General features: G+C 57.1%; 1 protein-coding gene across 1 annotated transcript in view; it reads right to left on the minus strand.

Moving 5' to 3' along the window:
* Nucleotides 1–300: 300 nt before the first annotated feature.
* COL23A1 (collagen type XXIII alpha 1 chain) overlaps nt 301–13,878 on the minus strand; it is a 319,908-nt gene continuing 306,330 nt past the window's right edge. The window contains exons 19-29 of the mRNA XM_058547505.1: nt 13,136–13,225; nt 12,204–12,266; nt 11,807–11,863; nt 11,504–11,530; nt 10,423–10,485; nt 10,285–10,338; nt 10,055–10,081; nt 7,542–7,595; nt 7,207–7,293; nt 4,664–4,702; nt 301–4,498 (exon numbers count right to left, since the gene is read on the minus strand). Of these exons, the coding sequence (XP_058403488.1) occupies nt 4,496–4,498; nt 4,664–4,702; nt 7,207–7,293; nt 7,542–7,595; nt 10,055–10,081; nt 10,285–10,338; nt 10,423–10,485; nt 11,504–11,530; nt 11,807–11,863; nt 12,204–12,266; nt 13,136–13,225 (564 nt within the window). The 3' untranslated portion in view covers nt 301–4,495. The remainder of the gene's footprint in view (nt 4,499–4,663; nt 4,703–7,206; nt 7,294–7,541; nt 7,596–10,054; nt 10,082–10,284; nt 10,339–10,422; nt 10,486–11,503; nt 11,531–11,806; nt 11,864–12,203; nt 12,267–13,135; nt 13,226–13,878) is intronic.

Below are 13,878 nucleotides of genomic sequence, written 5' to 3' on the forward strand. Positions count from 1 at the left end.
TGCAGAGGTCAGGTCTGCCTGACTCCCAGCCCAGTGAATGAGAAGAAATCGCCCCCAAGGAGCTGGGAAGCTGGGATAGCAGAGAGATCTCCCCTTCTGGGTTGGGGCCCTGGGACTTTCGGCCTTGACGGACCCTGGAACGAGAGCCTGGGGTTGCAGCCTGAGCTGGGTGGCCTGGGCAGGGTGGGGGCAGGGGAGGTTCCTGCTGTCCCTCCTTTTGTCTCCTTTTCAAGGTTCTCAGCCCTCTGCTTCGTGCCCTCATTGCTGATTTCTTCATCTTTTCCCCCATACAACAATAAAATGCTTAAGGCATTTATTAAAGAACATTTGGTGTCTCATTTATTTATATATGGTAACATATATAACATAAAATTTACCATTTTAAGTGTACAGTTCAGTGGCATTAAGAACATTCACATTGTGCAACCATCACCACCATCCATCTGCAAAACTTTTTCATCTTCCCAAACTGAATGAAGTTTCTTATTTTTAATGGTAAAGCTGAATTGAACCTTATGTATGATTCTTGAAAAAAAAAAAATTCCTCCCAAATTAACCAAGAGAGTTTGCTTGTACCCTGTACTTGTTTTGTGAGGATCAAGACTCCCTCCCGGTGTGTGAAATGTGAGTGGGACCAAGGTTGCTGGTTTTCTCAATGGATCTGCTCCTCCTCTTTGGTGGGGAGACCCATAGGTGACTATGCCCTGTGGTTCCAGCTTTTAATGTAATGTGTTTGGTGCATGTGTGTGTGTGGGGTGGGGGGAGCAGGGAGGAGTCTGAGAGTCCTGTTTGAGGCCCATCTTTGGTCCTGTTTGAGTCTGAACACAAGCCTGCCTTGTGGCCCAGGACAGTGCAGAGAAGTCAGGTTGGTTCAGGGGCTCTTCCTGCCTTGGGTGGAGGGTGAGAGGCCTGCAGCCAGGCCCAGCCCACATCTCACCCACTCCCGGAATGTCCAGGGTCAGGAGGTAATACAGTTGGAGGTTAGACCAGGCTGGGCCATTTCTGGGCCAAAGTATCTATAACAGGGACGGGATGACAACAGGAAGCCTCCCCTTCTTCCAACTCAGAAAAGCCCACTCCTTCCTGCCTCTGGCCCCATGCTAAGCACTGCTCTGTCCATTATGTCATGCCTGGCCTTCCAGATGCCACTGGAGACGAACAGGGCAGGGGATGGGAAGAAATGGCCGAGTCAAGATTTGAACCCAGGGCATGGTGTGGCTCAGTGTGGGCAGCACTGGCCTTCTTGGTGACGTGATTCATCATTGGCCTGGACTGTCCCATGCATTTCAGATGTTTGATATCCCCAGCCCTGCCCACTGAATGCCAGGAGTGTCCCCCAATCATTGCAACTGTCGAAAGCATCCCATGCAGTATCCTAGGGATCAGGAAGAAGGAGACCCGGGTAAGCCCACTCCTCTCAGGCCTTCGATTCATCTGCAAAAGGGGATAGTCATCCATGTGATTAGCTGCCGTGGCCAACAGCAGGACTGGATAAATGTGCTTCCCTCTCTCCCAGAAGGGGGTAGTTTCAGGCAGAGCTGCCCTTCTTGGCAGGGAGACGTGAGGCCCCTCAGTCCAGGAGGCTCAGCTGTGAGGCAGGGCACCCTGCCGTGTCTCAACTGGGACCTCAAGCAAGTAATTCACTCTCTTCAAGTCTCTTTCTCTTGGAGGGACTCCGCAGGCTCTAAATTTTGATGTTTGCAGTTGAAAAGTTTGCAGACGTGAGGCTACACGGTATCAGGCCTCAAGGGGGCAGCAATGGGCCATGAATGGCCTTGTCCTGCCCAAAGGAGCAGAAAAGGGACTCCCTCCAGTGTCTGCGAAAGGGAGAACATGTGGCTTCTACCCCCATGAAGATCTGCCTGCCAATCACCCAGCCTCATGGCGCTGCCTAGCAGATTCCATGCCCTGCCAAGCAATTTCAGAAAGACAAATTGGAGGACATCCAAGAGGCTGGGTCCGGTCCCAAGCCTGCCACCACAACTGGGCAGGCGACTAACCCTCAGAGCCTCAGTTTTCCCATATGTGAAGTGGCAATAGTGACACCAACCACATAGGCCCTGTCCTTCACAGGGTTGGTGAGGGGATCCAGTGAGGTACCTGGGTGGAGGGGAGAGCAAATTACAAACTGTAGAGTGCAGTAGATTTGTGAGGTTATACTGGAACTCCAAAGGACACTGGGACACCCAGTGATCTCCATTAGTCATCACAGCACCACTGTTTCTCTTCCTTTTCACACGACTGTCTTCCTCGGTAACCCAGATGACTGGCTGAGTAGTGTGGCCTGCCACTTATTGCCAGCAACTTAGGGAGACAGAGGTGGGGACTTGACACCTTCCACCTCCTCAGCCAGGGTGTGGCTGGGCCTCTTCTACCCATACTGTGGCCTCCTTAGGCCTCAGTCCTTGGAGGAAGAAGCCCTGAGACACTGTCACTGCAGGTCCCTTTTTGTCTGCACCACCCTGGATGTGCTTGGTTTTGTCACCTGTGAAATGGGCACATTTGCTGGGTCTGTCTCTCAGGGTTGTTATAAGGACCAGCTGGGATAAGAGATGTAGAAACGCTCTGCAAGACTGTGGCCCTTGCTTGGTCTTGGAGTGGGGAGGCGAGAGGGAACTCAGAACTGTGGGCACTTCTGGGTGCCTGACCTGTCCTAGCTTCTTTGCTTATTCCACGCAGTTGGTTCTCACTCAACTACCCTCTGAGTGTAAGCATTACTGTCCCATTTTACAGATGAGGTGGCAGGTTGAATTTTCTAAGATGGCTGCAACAAGATCTACTATCCCACATTTTCCCCTTAAAATATGATGCTGACACTTTTCCCTTGAATTAGGGTGAAACTCTGATTCTGGCAGGACGTGACACCATGACTTCTGAGGCTTAGCCATGAAAGACGACACAGCTTCCACCTGGCACATTCACCCTGGGAATCCAGCAGCCATGCTGTGAAGGAGCCCAGGCCACACAGAGAGGTGTTCTGGCCACCTGGGGTCCCAGCTGACAGCCAGCATCATCTGCCAGGTGTGGGAGAGCCTGAGCGACAACCACCCAGCTGAGCCCTGTACCCTCAGAACTGTAAGACGGAAATATAAAGGATCGTTGTTTTAAGGCAACAAGTTTTGGGGTGACTTGTTATGCAGCAATCACTGATTACTGGATCAGAGGAGCGCACAGGCTCATGAAGTGATTGACTAGACAGAGAGCTCAGCTAGTACGCGGCAGGACCACACCTTGAGTCTGTGTCTTCCTAACTCCAAACCCCATCTTTGCCCTGACCCTGAACTACTTCCTCTGGTTTCTGGGGTGGTTTGGACCCAGGGGGTCCCTTTGTCCCTCCCTACTCAGCAATGGCCAGGCTGAAACCTCACCCAGGGGCGCCCCAGGGGTAGTCTGCAAGGACAGGCACACCCTGACACACATCTGTGGTTTATTACACGCAGCGATGTCCATCTACACAGAGAAGGGAGGCAAGTAGCTGGGCCGGGGCTGGCAGCTGGGACCCTTATCAGAGTGGGGAAGCCTCTTCTCAGAGCACGGGCGGCTCAGGTCGCAGGCCCCCTGCTCAGGCCGGCCGGGAACCAGCCCTGAGGCTCTCTTCGTCTGCACAGCTTACCCAGAGGACCATTTCTGGCAGGCTGACCAGAGTTCTCCTGGGTGGGAGACTTGGGGCCAGTGAGACCCAAACTCTGAGCTGGAGGCCCGTCTCCTCAGGCTGGCAAAGTCTCATCACGCCCCTGCTCTGGGTGGTGTGGAGACAGGAAGCAGCAGCCACTCCTACCTGGGACCCACTGTCCTCCACACTTGGGGCCGCATGGTGGCAATCACAGTGCTTGGCCTCTGCTCCTGGCCGGAGGACACATGTTCTCATGGCTGGCTGGCCTCCTGAGGCCTACTGAGCTTGCTGGGAGTGAGACCCATTCAGGGTGCTTTCCGTAGCTCCCAGCGTCCAGCTGCAAGTGCTGGGCGGGAGTCTTGTCCTGCCCTGGTGAATCTAGGGCCCAGGGGGCCCGAGGGGGTGGGCAGCTGGCTGTGGCTGATTCCAGAGGCCAGAGAGGCCAGGAGCAGCTGTGTTTGCCATCCAAGCCCTGGGCCTTTTTGGGTGGGGTGGGCCCCAGGGGCTCCAGAGTCAGAAGGCAAGCTCTCACAGGGTACTGGGCAGCGGAGTCTCTCTGCCAATCAGGTGGCTGAAGGCCCGACCCGACATCTCTGCAGCCTCTCCTGAGCCAGGCACTTGTACCTTCGTCTCCTTCCTTCCTGGGAAAGCCCAGTCCTGTGGGTGCCCCTCAAGTACACAGTTCCTCTGTCTGCCTGTCCACTTTCCTGCCAGCTTCACATGCGGATCGTTCCGGCACTGGGCCGGGAACAGTCTTAAATGTTATAAGGCCACACGTGGTACATCCCGTGAAGAAAAGGTCAATATATTACTGTTCTGTTTTTACAGAAATTAAAAACGTCCACACGAATCTGTACAGGTTGTGAGCTGGGTGCTGGGGAATCACTGGAAAAGGAGGGAAAGACGGGAGGTGAGGAGGGGACCATGAGCCCCGCCCCCCAGTCATGCCCATTTCCTCAGGAACAAGCATGCCCCTCTATCCTCTGTCCCAGGCCCCCGGGGCCCCCCTCTCCTCCCAGCCTGCCCCAGAGACTCTTCCCTGCCGGGTACCTTATGCCAGCAGCCAGGAACGGGCAGCCCATCGGGCCCCTGGAAAGGAAGAAGGTTTCAGTGCTGGGGACAGGGGCCTGGTCAGCTCTCTACACCCCACACTCCTGCCCCGGATGTGGGGAGGTGTAGCCCAGGGAGCTGCCACATCAGACCACTGGACCCCCCTGAAGCAGGGCCCGAATGCCTGCCCTGTCTACCTGGGTAGCTGGCACATGGGACACAATGCCTCCTTACTGTGCTTGTTCTGAATGCGACCCCACAGGGCTCTGTTGGGATACCTGCAGTGGGCAAAACCAGGACGCTGTGGAGAACTGGGCCTCATGCTGGACATCCACTGGCCAAGAGCAAGTCATGGCCCTGGCCCTGTTGAGGGGCTACATGGCTTCCTGCCTGGCAGCCGTGAAGTGGCTCTGGCCCCTTGCACTGGGGGCCTGAGAACTTTCAGGAATTATCTCCAAGAGTGTTTGAAGGACAGCCCAGGAAGTAGGATCCCCCTCTGGCCCGTCCTGTCCCTGTGTCTGGATCTGAGTGGCAGGCAGCACGGGCCGAGGCTGTCAGGGTGGAAACTGGGCCCGGGGTGGGGGTTGTCTGGAGGCACCGCAGTGCCGGCTCAGCAATCACACACAAGCAGGGCGTGGGTTTCCTCAGGTGGCCCGGAGGGTGGGAGAGCTGGAGAGGGACAAAGGCTGACCTATCAGTAGCCTAGAGTCCCTGGGGGAGGGGGGATCCCATGGCAGAAAACACTTCACTCTGTTTTGGGCACACTGCCGGGGCTCAGACATGCGGAGCACACCTCCGGAACGCCCGTGCATCCACGGGGCACAGGCTGGGCCCGAAGGGAAGTGGGGAGGAGGGCGGAATGCAAAGGGAGGCAGGCTGGAGGAAGGGCGGGCAGAGCAGCGGGCACAGGCAGGCAGAGCCAGCACAGCACAGCACACGCAGGCCAGACCGCGTACCGCAGGGCAGGGCCCCCGGCCCCTCGCCAGGCCCCTCAAGGCCGGCGCCCCCCGCTTGCCTCCGCATTTAGGATTCTCCTGTTTCAAAGATAAAGGCTTAATGACTTGGAGGGAAGTCTTGGCCTGGGGCCTGAGCTGCGAGGTTGGGCCGCCCGTCCCCCTGCTGTCCCTGGCACTTGCGTGGGTGCTTACCACTCTGCTCATCATGTCTCTCTCACTGCCTCCTCACAGCCATCTGGAGGGCGGATTAGCACCCCCACTGCATAGATGAGGAGACTGAGGAACAGAGGGCTAACGTGACTCATTCAAGGTCAGAGGACTGGGCCTTGAGGGTCTCTGGCCCTGACCCCCCTTTGGAAGGCGGCCCGCACACATCATGGCTGGAGGCCCCTCTCCTCACACCCTGGTAGGGGTGGCCAGGTGTGAACATCCGGTCAGTTTTAGTATGGAAACTCAGCTGTTTTGTTTTTCCTCTCTTCTGAGCTCCGCTGGAAGAGTCTGACATGTAAACTCTCCCTGCCTTCTGGAAAAAGGGAACTGAATTTTGGTTATTTCAGGCACTGGGTCTGGTGGGCCGTCAGGGGCTGTTGTGAGAGAGCAGGAAAGGAGAAAGGCTGTGGGGAGCAGGGGAGGGAAGGGGCACATGGAGGAGCTGCAGGGGGACAGGGTGGGGCCATCCAGACCAGGAGAAGCCTCCTCTGGGACTAAGGATAGACACCTAGAGAGGTGAGCGCGCTCCCAACCCCTCTATGGCCCGGAAAGATGAGTAAGAGGGGCAGCAACCCTGGCAAACAGACTCTGCCCCTGGCCAGGCCAACACCTTTATAGAGGGGGTGGGTCCCCCAAGCCGTGCTGGGGGTGGTGGTGCTGGTGGTGGGGTGGTAGTGCTGGGGTGGTGGTGGGGGTGGGGGTGGTGGTGGCGGTGGTGCTGGGGGTGGTGGTGCTGGGGTGGTAGTGCTGGGGGTGGTGGTGGTGGTGGGGGTGGTGGTGGGGGTGGTGGGGGTGGGGGTGGTGGTGCTGGGGGTTGTGGTGGTGGGGTGGTAGTGCTGGGGTGGTGGTGGGGGAGGTGGTGGTGGGGGAGGTGGTGGTGGGGGTGGTGGTGCTGGGGGTTGTGGTGGTGCTGGTGGGGTGGTAGTGCTGGGGTGGTGTTGGTGGGGGTGGTGGTGGTGCTGGGGGTGGTGGTGCTGGGGGTGGTGGTGCTGGGGTGGTGGTGCTGGGGGTGGTGGTGCTGGGGGTGGTGGTTGTGGTGGCGGTGGTGGTGGGGGCGGTGGTGGTGCTGGGGGTGGTGTTGGTGGGGGTGGTGGTGGTGCTGGGGGTGGTGGTGCTGGGGGTGGTGGTGGTGGGGGGGCGGTGGTGGTGGGGTGGTGGTGCTGGGGGTGGTGGTGCTGGGGGTGGTCAGGACCAGAGCCAGAGGAGCTTCCATGACAGCAGTGACAGCAGTGGTGGCCCTGGCAGTGTGAGTACCCCAGGGTGGGGCCCGCGTGGCTTCGGGGACTTGCAACTGAGCTCTGGGGACAGAGAAAAGCCCATCCCGGTAGGAGGCAGCAAAGACCTGGGTTGGGGCTCCCATCCTGCTCTGACACGTACCACAGGACAGGGCTGGTCCAGGCCTGGCGGTCCTGGCTCACCCTTCTGGCCCTTCACTCCTTTCCGGCCAGGGATGCCTCGCTCCCCCTGCACAAGGAGGGAGATGGGGGTATGGTCATGGCTGTCAGGCTCAGGACACCTCCATGCCTCTGAGAGAGATGGGACTGGGGCCAGCAGCCACCCCCGCCCCACTGCCCCTAGCCTAGCCTCCGCCTGTCCCCTCCTCCTCCCGCTCCCCTCGCCTTCTCTCTGCCTGCTTCCGTCTACTCCTGCCTTCTTTCCCTCTGCCCCCATCTCCTCTCTAGCGGCCCCCACTTCTCTCCACCTGCCCCCACCTTCTCTCCACGCTCGCTCCGGTCGCCTTTCTCTCCTCGGGGTCCAGGGAATCCCTGACAAAAGGAATAAAGGTTAAACTGGAAAAGAACTGCTCTGCTCCTCTCCTATCCAACACTGCCCCCTCTCCATGCATATGTATGGTACAAGCTGGCCCAGCCCCAACTCCTGGGTGACACATATGCTGGGTACAAGGCTGACATAGGGAAAAGCATGCATTTAGGGCACCAGCACTGCTTCCTCCCAAGTCAAACACTCTCGGAGTCTCTAGATGGAAGCCCTCAGGCAGAACCGCTAGCAAGGGGCTCTCCCGTGTCACAGTCAGATGCAGCTGGCACTGGCCCAGGCTTGGCTGGGGACAGAGACCCAGGAAACCCATGGAAATTTATGTAACCATCTTTGACAGACCGAGAACCTCTGTTCCCTACCCTTGGCTCAGACTCTTGTACACCCAGCCACCCTGCATTTGTTCATCTGTCCGTACATCCAATCAGCCTTTCTAAGCGTCCACTAGGAGCTGCGCTAGGGGCTGGATGCTGGGGACAGAGAAACAAATCTGATGTGTTCCCTCTTACATTATGTTTTTCATTTTCTGTATCTTATGATGTTTTGACATATTAAAAATCTTGCTGGCCAGCTCCCAGGGCTAGCCAGTTCTTAGAGAGAGCGAAGGGCTAGGCTGGGAGCTTGCCTTTCATATGTAAACCAACCAATGCTGCAACCACTTCCTTTGTCTACCACTCACATACCAGGCCAATACTTCCCCTGCCAGAAATCATCCCAGGGCCAGGTACCAGGAAACTAGAGACCAGCCCTATAGCCCAAAGCCCGCCGGAATTATTCAGACTGGCCAATCCTAAACTGGTCATTCTGCCCTGCCTTTCCCATGGAAACCCCATAAAAACTCTGGCCTAGGCTTTCCCCTGCTCCTTTCTGCCTCCTGACCAAACACGGTGCTTCCTCATGTGGCCCTGCAGAGTGGCATGCCCTCCTCTCAGGAAATGTAAGTAATAAATTCTTCTTTCAAAGGCATTGACCTCTCCGTGTCATCACTCAGTCATCTCCATAAATTAAAACCCTATGGGTATAAATGTGATACTCCTCTCATAGTCTAACATGCCATGCAGTTGGGTACAGAAGGAGATGATCGATGCTCATCGAGGTGTGAACCAGACGCCATGGGGTCCCAGGGAGAGGGGCTGTTCTGTGCAGATGTGAGGTCAGGGAAGCCTGCTGAGCAGACGACTCATTGCAGCTGGGCCTGGGGGAGTGGGTGCAGGGTCAAGAGTCTGCAAGGTAGAGCAGGTGGGTGTGGCTTTGAGATGCTACTCTGAGCTCCATGCCTCCCAGGAGGCAGCTGTGGCCACATTGCTGGTGGCATGGAGTCTCTTTAGCTCCACCTCACTACCTCCCTGGGTCCAGAGCCTGAACTGGATGCAGTGTTGTCTTCTTCTCCTGACCCTTCTCTTGGGTGGAACACAGCCCTTGAGTCAGCAACTCAGGTTAGAGTTCTTCCTCTTCCTTGTCGGCAGTTGCTCTCCGAGGTGATATTCTTTCCCTCAAGTCTAGGGTGAACATCTGAGTCCTTGCAGCCCTGCATCTGGTCACCATTTCCCTTGCAATAGCTACCTGATTTTCCTGGGAACCACCTTCCCTTCTCACAATCCACTGACTGTACCCCCAGCTCCAGGCCAGAGCATGTGAGCAGGCCTGGCCAGTCAGGGCACTGCATTCCTATGGCCAGGTGATGTTTCAGCATTACCCAACTGAGGCCATGAGAGTTGATGAGACTTTTCCTAAAAGAATAGAGAGTGAGGAAAACAGGCTTTCTCCAGGATTTGGGCCTGGGGAGATAAAGGTGTGGAGCTGTTGGCTCCATCTCATCACCATGTGGAACTTGGAATGATGCCCACAAAAAGGAAGCAGGGACAAGAGAGAGTGAGAGATTGGGTTGTGTTGACACACTTGAGCCCTGGATCCATATGTTGTACCTCCGGACTTTCAGTTATAAGTCAGTTTAAACAAGTTTAAATTGTGTTTTCTGTCACTTGCAACCAAAAGACACTTGATCCAATCAACATTGGGCTAATACTTCCCCTCCTCTCCTTCCCACAATACTACCCTAGCCTCATCATCTCTCACCAGGATATTGCAATAGGCTCCTCACTGCTCTTTCCACCTCCCCGCTCCAGTGCATCATCCATCCATCCATCCATCCATCATCCATCCACCCATCATCTATCCATCATCCATCTATCCATCCATCCATCCATCATCCATCCATCCATCATCTATCCATCATCCATCTATCCATCCACCCATCAATAAAGTACCTATTCTGTGCTGTGCCCTGGACTTGGCACCGGGGAGACAGGGAGAACCAGTCAGTTGTAGTCCCAGCCCTGGGAGGGGGGTCGCCCCCAAGCCAACCAGATCAGGTTACTGTATGGGGCAGCATGAGGGCAGGAGCTACACACAGGAGAGACTCAACCACAGCAAATGGTGAGATACTTACGTCTAGTCCTGGTTCTCCAGGTCTGCCCTGAGGAGAAACAAAGAGGAGATGTGAGGGTGCTGGGAAGGGGGTATGGGAGCACAGCTGCTGGGAACTTCAGCCTGTGAGTTGTCCACAGAGTCTGAACTCTGGCCTTGGGACTAGTGAGGTGCAGGGGTTGAGCCCCCAGGGCTGAGTGACACCACGGATGCACAGCAATAGTCGGGGGGACATTAAAGGAAGGTGGTTACCTTCTCTCCTTTTGTTCCTGGCAGCCCAATAAGGCCTGGTGGGCCAGCTGGCCCCTGGATGGAAAAGGAATGGGTCAAGAGGCGTGGTGGCTACAGGAATCAGCGCCTCTAAGGACAAACAAGGCTCGTGATACTCACAGGCAGGCCGCTGGCTCCTCTCTCCCCTGACGTGCCTTTCTCTCCCTTTGCTCCGTCCAAGCCCTGGAAGTGAAGGGGGGACATCAGTCAGGGGGAAGGGGTCAGACAGACAGCAGGACAGAAAGCTTGGAGCCTGAGTGGGAGCCGGGGTATGCAGGGCAGAGGGACAGACTCTGGGCTCTGACAGGCCTGGCCCCGGCTTCCTTCCTGTGCAAATAATCAGAATGAGCTGTGGGTGTGCGCATTTTACCTTTCCCACACATGGGCTCCTTCAGTAATCAGGGACGGTGGCTATGGCCACACCCATTTCACAGATGAGGAAAGAGAGACACACGGGCAGGGACGGCCCAGCTGCACAGCCAGGAAGTGGCAGGGCTGAGTACCAACTGGCTTTCTGAGCCCCAGCCTTGGCCCCCATCCCTGACAGCAGCAGCCTCTTCTAAACATGATCTGGGGGAGGCCTCAGGACAAAACAGAACCAGAAGCAGCACATCTGGTCGGGCCACATGCTCAGCTGCACTCAGCCCCGGGAAGCCATGACTGAGCCCCCTACTTGGCCTCTGAGCTGGGGAAGCAGAGATGTGCTCTCCCTCAGGGGAAACGAGAGAGAAGCCGGGTATGGCAAGCAGCTGGCCTCCCTTCTGTGTTGGCCCCCCAGAGCAGGGCACATGGGCAGGCCACACTCACAGCTTTAATTCAAGAGCAGAAGACGCGACATTACGTAACACCAAACCCAAGGCTTGATGTGCAGGCTCTGCATGCGGGGAGCGTGGCGGAGAGGGCAAGGAAAGGGGAGGCACAGAGAAAGGTGGAGGCATGGGGCAAGGAAGACTGGGGCCCTGGGCGGAGGGAGAAGATGAAAGAACAGAGCTCCAAGTGTGGGGGTGGGGGCACCAGCTCCAAGGGCATCAGGAAGTTGTGCTCCAGGGGATTCAGAATGTTCAGGCCCTGGGGAGACTCAGCGCTGCTCTGGGGCTGAGTGTGGGGCCCTCACTGTGCTCGTTAGCAGGGCTTTCTGGAACTGTCCAGGCTGTGAGTCTGCAGTGAGTAGGTGGGTTTCCACCCATGCCCCAGAACTCACCTTGGGACCCTGGATTCCCTGAAGGCCCTGGAGGAGGAGGAGAGAGCAGATCAGAAAGGCCATTGGGCTGAGTCCAGACTTCAGGGCTAGGGCTCCCTTGCTGTGGCCACCAAGGCTTGCAGGCCACTCACTGGCCCCTGTGGCCCTGACCTCTGCGGCCTCCCAAGCCCAGACCCTGGCTTTGCCTTCCTTGCCTGATGTGCCCCCTCCCCCTGGGGAATCCCATCCTCCTCTGGGTCACAGCTCCCAGGCCTGGCCCACCACCCTTTTCATATCCCAGCTGCTTCAAGTAAACGTTCTTACCATGGGGCCTGGGGGACCAGGGAGGCCAGGGGGTCCTGGTTCCACTATGATCTGGGCCTAGGAGGGGTCAGATGTGGATTAGTCACCCCTCACCCACCCACGTTCTTGAGCTCCTCAAACATTGGAGGAGCACTCCCTGGGCATCGGGCTCTGAGGCACTAGGTCGGGGCTCCTTCCTGTCCCCAGGAGGGCGCTGACTGTTGGGAGGCCTGGCAGCTGGCCTTTGGGTTCTCAGAGGGGCCTCAGGTAGAGGACACAGCTGGAGGCCCCCTCTCCCCCTCCCCCACTGCCCTGGGCTTGGCCAGGCCAGGTGGCCCGTCTGTCCCAAGGCTCAGGGCCCCAGAAGGCCTGGGCTGGGCGGTGGGGGGAGACCCTGGCCCTCAGCATCCCCTCTTACCAGGCTCTCCTGTAGGTTATCAGATGCCGGCTCTCCCTTCTCCCCCTTGGGGCCGTCGGCACCCTGCAGGACAGGATGGCCTGTGAGCCCTTTCTGTCAGTCATCAAGATCACCACCTGCAATGCTCAGCACCTCCCCTTCCCTCCCCAATAAGGCCTCTGGCAGCAGCAATAAATTGGCCTTTGCAGCTTAAAGTAGTTTTCCCTAAATCAGTGTGACACGCCCTGGGTGCCCGGCACAGGGAGTATTTAGACAGCACACTGACAATGGTATACACGTTAAGTTTTCCTGTTGGGGAGGGGGTGACCAGGGGCTCTGGAAGCAAAGACCCCGGTCCAAACCGCAGCACTACCTCTCTAGATGAGTGAGCCTCATGGATGGGCAATGACGGTGAAGTGGTGGCTTCCACCACTTCTGGCGGCTGCTTACACCCAGCAGCTCTTCCAGTCCAGCCAAGAGCAATGATCAAAATGACGATGATGGGGCCAGAGGGTACTTATCGTGAGCCAGCTACTGTTCTCAGCCCTGTCCGTGCGTCCCTCACAGGAGTGAGGAATCATCACCCCCATTTTAGAGGTGAGGAAACCAAGGCCCAAGGAGACTGGGGCACTTGTGCAGGGTTCCAGAGGCAGTAGGAGATGGAGCAGGACGCAAACTTGCGCAGTCAGAGCGTGGTCTAACCACTCGCCAACTCGCTTCCCCTGGTGGGGGCCTCCTTACTTCACCTTTATGGAGGCCTCAAGGGGAGGGAGGAGGTCCTTCTACAGATGAAGAAATGGGGCTCAGAGCACCTGAGCAGCGTGGGCTGAGAGCCCAGAGCTTCCCTCAAAGGCCCCGTGGCCCTGGGCTGGGCTGAGACTGCAGGGCCCCTGCCCCCAGCAGCTGCCATGGTGGGCACACGTTCACCTCGGGACCCCAGAAGGGGCACGTACCGGGAGGCCCGACAGGCCCATCTCTCCTGCTTCCCCTTTGGGTCCAGTTGGCCCAGCCTCTCCTGGATCTCCTTTCGGTCCTTTGGGACCCTGAAAGCCACAAGAACAAGGGATCAGTGGGGCTCAGTAGGCATTCTCCCTTCCTCCATCCCAGTGGGTCCCCAGAGCTTAGTCCTGGGGACCTCCACTTCCAGGCCAGACCCCCACTTCCTCCTCGTGGGTTCCTGTCTCAGGCCCACTTGGTGACTGCATTGAGGTGCCTGGATAGAGTAAGGGAGGGGGTGCCCCCATGCCTGTCTCACTACATGCAGTGAGAGGGTGGTGTGAGTAGGGCTGGGCAGCCCTGAGGAGACACTTATAGGGTTTGGGGTCAACCCTGTGCTCACATCTCAGGAGCTGGTGGTGGTAGCCCCCAACCCCCACATACAGCCAACCATCCACCCAGTCACCCTTCCATCCACTTTGTTCCCTCACTCAACCAACTGTGTAATGTCCAAGATATGTCACACACTAGGGACCCAGCACCAAAGAAACGCCCATGCATGTGAAGTGACACCCTGGATACTGTCATGTTGATGTGGGGTCACACACACGTGCATACTTACAATAACACTAATAATGACAGGAAGACTATTAGCTAACATTGAAGGCTCTTTGCTGCACCAGGCTGGCACTGCTCTAGTGTCTTCTACACACAGAGTTAGTTAACTCTCACAACAGCCCTGTTACCATCCTCACCTGCA

This window comes from Diceros bicornis, chromosome 1 (assembly GCF_020826845.1).
Source record: "Diceros bicornis minor isolate mBicDic1 chromosome 1, mDicBic1.mat.cur, whole genome shotgun sequence".
Lineage (NCBI taxonomy): Eukaryota > Metazoa > Chordata > Mammalia > Perissodactyla > Rhinocerotidae > Diceros > Diceros bicornis.